Source organism: Pseudochaenichthys georgianus, chromosome 10, assembly GCF_902827115.2.
Source record: "Pseudochaenichthys georgianus chromosome 10, fPseGeo1.2, whole genome shotgun sequence".
NCBI classification, from domain to species: Eukaryota; Metazoa; Chordata; class Actinopteri; order Perciformes; family Channichthyidae; genus Pseudochaenichthys; species Pseudochaenichthys georgianus.
The window spans coordinates 16,894,265-16,902,173 of NC_047512.1; the positions used below are offsets into that span (position 1 = coordinate 16,894,265).

General features: G+C 42.4%; 1 protein-coding gene across 1 annotated transcript; it reads right to left on the minus strand.

Moving 5' to 3' along the window:
- Positions 1-2,129: 2,129 nt before the first annotated feature.
- On the minus strand, positions 2,130-7,315 carry prss23 (serine protease 23). Its single transcript, XM_034093616.2, has 2 exons — positions 7,044-7,315; positions 2,130-4,579 (listed from the first exon to the last, which is right to left on the minus strand). The coding sequence occupies exon 2, from the start codon at positions 4,567-4,569 to the stop codon at positions 3,448-3,450; it is 1,122 nt and encodes a 373-aa protein (XP_033949507.1). The 5' UTR covers positions 4,570-4,579; positions 7,044-7,315; the 3' UTR covers positions 2,130-3,447.
- Between the last annotated feature and the right edge of the window lie 594 nt (positions 7,316-7,909).

Below are 7,909 nucleotides of genomic sequence, written 5' to 3' on the forward strand. Positions count from 1 at the left end.
TCTACATCGGTAATATTAACTTTATTTAATACAACATTTACGGTACAAGATTTACATCATACAGCCCATGTAGTATAATATTTTACAAATGATGAATTACAGCAAACATGTGCAATATATCCATTATTACAGCTCCGTGGGCTGGCAGTAAGGCGATATGGGTCCGTTCTTATTGTGCATCCATGGGTAAAGAGAAACTCATGTAGTGCTGAACACGTAACATGAACGTGCCGGGCAGCGCGGTCCCGTGGGTTAGATGCGCGTTCATAATGCCGAGGGAAATAACTCTCAGAATAACGTTATTAGCACATTTTTACAACTTGAGTAACGAATGTTTTTAATAAGGGCTATACAAGTGTTCATACTGGGTTGTTTATTTAGTTTAAAAAAAATTATCCAACGAGTTACAGACCACTCTTTCCCCATGTAAATCAATGGGAAAAAGTGTTTCCGGGCCTGGCAACCAAACGGATGTGCAGTACCGCCGTTTGGCCAGCACGAATATTTCCATCTGAGTCCGGCGCACTTCCTGGGGGCTTGGAGTATACCTGGGCTGCAGTCGGATAGTTTAAAAATCAGCTCCTAAATTCTAACCCTATCGTCTATTCCTTGACCTCTGAGTGAAACGTCACGGGGTTAAGGGATAGTGGATAGGAGAATTCAAAAGGACTTAGGAGAAGAGACTACGGTACTTTAGAGAATCCGAATTCACTTTCACTATCCGACGTGTTTAAGATGCTCCAGCGGACGTCCTGAATGTGCGTCTGCTGCTGTGGGGAAACTATGGAAACCACAGTTTTCTATACAGCGGACTACAACATGGATGTTTAATAAGAACGAGGGACTACTGTAAACTCATCTAGAGACTCTGCACCGTGCTCTGATGCTGCTGCTTTGCTTTATGAACGTGGACAACAGAGAAACATATTCTCCAGGACCAAAGTTGGAATTGAAATAAAAAAGGAAAGTGAAACTTATGCTCGTCACCCTCTCCCTCCGGTCCACATTAATACAAATGATCCCAATACGTATGATTGTATGAACTAAAGATCTTAAAATCAATTCAGATGTATTTATTATAAACGTTAGTCCTTAACATCTATCACTGTGTATATCACCATTCAAGCATCTTTTAAAAGTTGAACAAACCCCACACAGCTCAGTAAAGACTGAAATGTTGACTTTATTTGATCATTTCAGTAAAAACTAACGTTCATATTTCTCTTTTTGAGTATAATACTGATGAACGTTCAAAACAAAGCACTTTGGCAACTTACCACCTATGTTTTAAAATGCTTAATAAGCACCGTAACTTTCATGATATTTCATTCACATTTCTCGGTCATAATCGGTTGTTTCCGTGAACGGCCGACTGTTGAGTGACGGCAAATGCTGCGGCTGCAAGGCATTGTGGGGCAGCATTTTCTCCTCTCCTTTCGTCAAGGGAGGTCCAGTGGTTCCTAAGCTAAAGGAGGTTATAAAGGAAGTTTGAAACCTCCTTTCCTATCATTCTCATCATTCTAGAGAATTCTAACGGCACTTATCATGGCTGCCACTGAGGGACTTCCGGGTCATTTCACTCCTTTAGGAAGGTTCCTAAGCTAAATGGACTATTCGACTTCAGCCCTGCTGCAGAGCCACTATTTCAGTATACTACGTCATCGAGTGGCGCCGAAGGACTATTTAAATGCCCAGCATTCGGCGCCACTCGATGACGAAACGGCCACTAGTATGAGGGAAATAAATACCGGTTTGAACCTTAAAGCAGGTAAACATGTCACAGAGGCACAAATATGAACCTGAAAATGTGCATATCCTCTTTAAGTAATATAATCAGCTCATCCAAATTAGTACTGCAATAATTTTCATTATAAACCTTCATCTACTATTTTATATCCTAAATGTAGAATTGAACAATTTGCTTTGTAAAGCCCTAAAATAATAAATAATTAAATATTTAGAAATGCCTGGGGAAACTGGACCCATTCAATTTTTGTATTTTTCAACAAAAAAATGTGACCACCTCCCTGCTGTTCCGCTCCTTTGATGCTGCAGTACTTGTTCTGACCACAGGAAGGCGCCACAGCATCACGCCTGAAACCTCAAAGTCAAGACGACTGACACAAACATTGTTATAAATCTCTTTTTATTAAAATATATCAAACATTTTTCAAAAAAATAAAATGAACACTGTCTCTCAGAAGAGCGTACTGCTGAAAGGACAGGAAGCATCACTGACGTTTTTACTGTGTATTATATTATTCTATGTGTATAATGTAATGTTAAGTGTGTATGCACTATGCAGACCAAAGGGATAAACCAAATGATCCTTAAAGAGCTTTTAAAATGCTAATACAATTTCCCCAAAGTCAAAACAGAGAGCAGGAAAGATTTAAAGTCAAATGTCAGTAGATTAGATCATCCACACAGTAGGAGAGTAATCCTGTGCTATACTGACACACCGCCACGCCAGGAAAAGTGGGTTTTTTTCCTCTTATAAAAAGTGGCTTGTGTTAATACTGTGGAAACCCTTACTGTTATTAATCTGACTGTGGGTGAAGACATATGAAAAGATGCCGTAGTGATGATCTCACAGGCAGATAGACCCGGAGGTTACAGGGGGCAAATTAAATAGAGGGAAATAACTCGATGGAGGCGTTCCAAACGTAAAGTCTGTATGGATTTAATGGTGTGATACATAACATCTCCACATTAAAATCTCTTTATATGACTAAACCTGTGTTACATGTTTTGTTGAGTTGTGTTCTTATATTTCCAACACTTTTCAAACCTAGAGAAATCTGTGATTTGAATCAAGGTAACAGTTCCATACCACCTGTGTGCTGTGCATGCGTCAGCTTCTAGTGGTTTGCCAGAATAAATAAATCCTAAATTCACTTTTCATCGAGTTTTAAGCCACATATAACTACTTTACACCTTTAACTTATCTGTCATTGTCAACAATATATTTTGACTAGATGAAGGTTTTTAGTCTTCGGACCTTAGGACATAAAATGATATGATAAACAAGCTGATCAAATGTTAGTAGCAGCCAAGCAGCGTTTGAGAAACAATGATTTTTAGATTTATGAAGTACTTTTACTGGTTTTAATGACTGTTTTGGAGAGAAGGAGACCACTGTGGGTTATTCTGCTCCTGGTAAAAACTACTCAACATTGAAAAATGAAGGAATCCTCACTGGAAGAAGCTAACGCAAAGACGGCAATGCTATTTAAGATATCAACTCCCATGATCCCACACTACTCCACGATGACACCAAACTCTGTCTTATGTTATGGTTTTTAATTGAGAGACCCTCTAGCGGCAGAAATGTACACATTGTCCTATTTCACTCTTTTTTTCTTCAGGCAAAATAAACCCTTTCACCCTGTAGATGTTGTGCTTTTTGGAGTTTTTCATGCTATTCTGTCAAAACCTCTTCGTTCTTTAGTCCTGGGCACAGTCTAATCTGTTACCGTGCACCCAGTAGCAGATCTGAGCAAACTTCAGAGGAGTGATGCGCACGGCCACATTGTAATCCCGGCTCTCCCCATCTATCTCCAGCCACTGGTGTCCGGAGAAGATGCCGATGACCTTCCTCTCCCACCGCTCTAAACTGTTGTCCCACACTCTGCCATAAACTCCCGACCCGCTGGCCCCCGGTCGGGCATCACAGTGCTGGTATATCAGGTCGCTGGACTCCTGTTCCACGGGACAGAATCTGTACACCAGCTGCCCAGATCTGTCACTGTCGAAGCCAGAGAAGTGGATGCGGTGCCCTGCCAGGTCGTCAGAGTCGGGGGCCACCGAGAGGCGCATGAAGGGCCGTCGGTGAGGCCAACGCAGCTCCAGCAGAGCATAGTCGAAGTCCATGCTGACCTCCTGAGGGCCCTGGATCCAGCCCTTTGGCACACGGGTACGCTTCACCCTCACCCAGCGCACCAGAGGCCTCTTGGAGGACGTGACTTTGCTGCCATTGATGTTTGGAGGTAACAGGAATCCCACCCTGAGCTTTCGCGCCCCCTTGACATAATCCTTCCCATCATGCACACAGTGTGCAGCAGTGAGGACGTGCTGCTGAGACACGAGGACGCCGGTGCAGCCGGTGGAGATCCGCACGGCTGTGGAGAAAGGGTAATCCAACAGGAAGTTGTCCCCTTGGATGTTGAAACGTCCGTCGGCTCCGTAGATCTGCCGCCTCACACGTTTGTGCCTGGGCTTCACTCTTGCTCTTGGAGGTTGAGTGAAGGGATGACCCTCAAACTCCTCATCATCACCCTCCACATCCACAGTGGTGAGGGTGCGGGAGCCGTCTGCGTACAGCGTCTCAAAGGCCAGTTTCTCAGAGAGCTGCTCCTTCTGGGCCTCCTGCTCTCCTCTGTGGAAGCAGCTGGAGTTGCAGTGAGTGGTGAAGTCCAGCTGAGTGTGAGCGCTGAAGTGAGAGCGGAGGAGAGGCGTCGGTACGTGAGGGACGAGCGTGGGGACGTGGACGGGCGGGGGGTGCAGGAGGCAGACGGTGAGGGGGAGGAAGAGCAGGTGAGTCAGCAGGAGGGAGATCTGGCTCATCATGGTGAAAACACTGCAACGACAGAAAATAATCACAGGTGAGAAAACACGGTGTCTGGGATTTGGCGAGCTCCACACTTGCAGATCGCAACCAGCTGAATAACCCCTCCCTTTACACCAGTGCGATAACGAGCATTGGGCCCTCTTAACGGTCAAACTACTTTGCAACACATTTCAGGAGGCTGCTGGCAAGACCAAGATTCATGGCAAGGAATAGTCCATCAGATGGCAGTAATGCAATACCTGCCGACCGTCATGAAACAAAATACAAGTTAAAACCACTTAGTTTGTCCTTCAGTGTTCTTGTATAGTAATAATTATTATTTATGAATTAATTGTTAGCTGTCAAATCAGTCACAAGTATTGGCGTCAAGGCTTAATGCTAAAACATGAACAAGACATTTTTGGCAGATAGACATATCCCTTTACATTCTTACTGCTTTCATTCACACTAACACAGGATGTTCCCTGGCAAACTACAAAGTCTTGAGTGCTCCAAGAGTATCGACCCCTGCTCCCATTCACACATGACCCCATGCATACTGTGTTCCTGAACATTTCAGGTATGCACTACATGTGTGAAAGGGACTTTTGATTGCATGAATTCCTACATGTATGTCGAGATAACAACTGTGGAAAACATTCCATAAATCTGGACTCTCTCCCAGTTGATTGTTGATTGTAAATCACAGCAGTGATTTGTGAGGTCAGCTTGCAAAATATAATGTTGCAATGCACGGCGAGGCAACAATGAACCACTTGTTCCTACAATATAGATTAACAGGAAGACAGGATTGCAGCCTCATGGAAACGAGCAAGCTTTTTAGTGAAAAAGTTACTGACAAATTCCAAAGCAGGAAAAGGAAAAAGTGCAATACCAGAGACAGTAAAGTGGTCACAGACATATCTGAGAAGTACACGCTCTGAAAGGGAAAATAACTGCAGCGTGTCATTATTTAATCAAAAGGAAAACATGAGGATGTATTTTCCTTGATTATCTGCATTATTGACTGCATACATAATAGTTTCAGACTGAGCAAGAGGTCGGGAGGTTACACTAAAAACCCTCCAGTCTTGTGTGTGTCAAAGCTCAGAGGTGGGATGTGGTTCGCCATCAAACATTAACTACTTCACAGTGTGCACGGGGCTTTCAGAGCAGATTAGCAGCAGCAAGGAGATACTTGATCCCCTCTAAAGGCAGTGGACCCGGAGGCACTCATGGCATGAAGAGAGCAGGTGTGTAAAAAGTGAAAAGAAACAAGTCGAGGCACGGCGGTAAAACAGAGGATTATTCCTAACAAAGAGCAGGGTGTGGCCGGTACACACACCTATGTGCTGCTTCTTAAATCCCTACAAAGGAGAGAAGTTACTTCTGTAAGCAGGGAAGCTACAAACTGACATCAATGTTGACGTGTCAGATGCTTGACAGTCGTGGCAGACAGAGGATCTTAAGTGGTAAATTGGCTAGTGAAGAAGTGCTAAACTGGGATAAAAGCCTGTAGTGCAATTTAAAGTAATGTATATGTATCACTGTCAAACAGGCTGTGATAAAACGTATGCAAAGCCTTGGAATTACTGTGTTTTGAGAACCTGTTTCAGTGTTTAAACCCTTTATATCTATATATTTAAACACATTGTTTAGACAACATTTCCAAGCTCTTCTTGAGGTTTCAGAAGCTCATTCTCCTGGAAACAAACGGGAAATCATCAGGACGACAACCCTGTGCAAAAGTGACAACACCTAAATAGAATGTTATTTTTCACCGCTGTAACCTGTAGAAATGTAGTTTAAAGTATTGCGTATTCATCCTTTCACAGTCATTATACTGCAAATAGTAATAGAAGGTGAAAATACAAAAGACATGTACTTTGTCAGGTATCCAGAAACACTCCAGTTTGAGGGTCTGAAGCCTATGGACTCCCTGTTCGGCACCTAAATGTGATCTAATCCTGTCTGACATAATGTATGCAGTAGAGTCAAATGAAGTTCAGCGCCCTCTCACATCTGTCATGCAACAAAGGAGCACAAGATCTCTGTCAGATTGAACTGGGAAGATGATTATAGGAATGTTTTGGACCATGAAACAGTATGGAAACACCTGACACCACATACAGATATTCCTAATTTAATAATGATATATATAAACGTTTTGGTAGAGCAACACATGAAGATCAAAGTGATGTACAGTAAGGACATTGAAAATGAAAATAGACATATTTATGAAAATATAAACTAGGATATTATCTACTTTATATTTAATCTTTGACAATCATTACACCCTCACTTTTGGATTTAAATGAACCTTTCACCTGGGAGCACAATGCTTTAAAATTCCTTACTTTAATTTATGGAAAACCATGTAAATATAACACAGGTGGTCTGTCCCACATTTTAGGCACAAGTGAAGACAGGACAGGAGAAAAGGGACCCTTTGACTTTTGTCAAATAAAATAGCCTACTAAATGTAATCCATTACCTCCTGACTAGAGATCGATGATCCGTGTTTACATCGCTCTCAGGTTGTCCTCCCCATCAGACGGGTCCCTCAGGATCAGTCCCAGGGTTTCCCCTCATCCTCTCCGGTGACAGGCAGGTATTTTCTCCGGGTTAGTCCTCCAGAAATTCTTTCTCGTTGATAAGTGAAGCGCCAGGTTGTTTCCGAGTCGCTCTGGACGTCCGGCAGCGACAGCCCTTCTTCTGAAAGCTGCCAGCTCAAACACAGAGACACAAATAAAAGTGTCCCATCTGAAAAGAAGTATTTACCCTCTCTCTGCCTCACGGTCCTGACGCCCCGCCTCCCCGCTGCTGAGGGGGGAGGAGAGGGGGAGATACAGTATTGACATAAACCTTCAAACACAGTTTTTCCCACACTTGAATTTAGTTTTTTAAACATAAAACACGTAATAATTACAGAAAGAGAGATATAGCAATCATGTTTGTGCTACATGAGCTAGCTAGGCTAAACTGGTTTGGTTTCATCTACACTTTGACTTTGATATGACTATTAACATTTGTCTGACTTTTAGTGGAGGTGTAAGAAGTACTCAGATGTTATACTTAAGTAAAAGTAGAAGTACCAGAGTGCATGAATACTCTGTTAAAAGTTAAAGTCCTGCATTCAAAATGTTACTCAAGTAAAAGTAGTATTAGCATCAATATATAGGCCTGCTTAAACCAAAAGTAAAAGTACTCATTATCCAGATTGATCCATTTCAGAATAATATATATTAAATATTTGGATTATAAATTGATGCATTAAAGTGTTATTAAAGCTGGTAAAGGTGCAGCTAGTTTTAATTACTTTGTTTACTGCAGGGTAGCTTGTGAATTTACTCCAGGTGT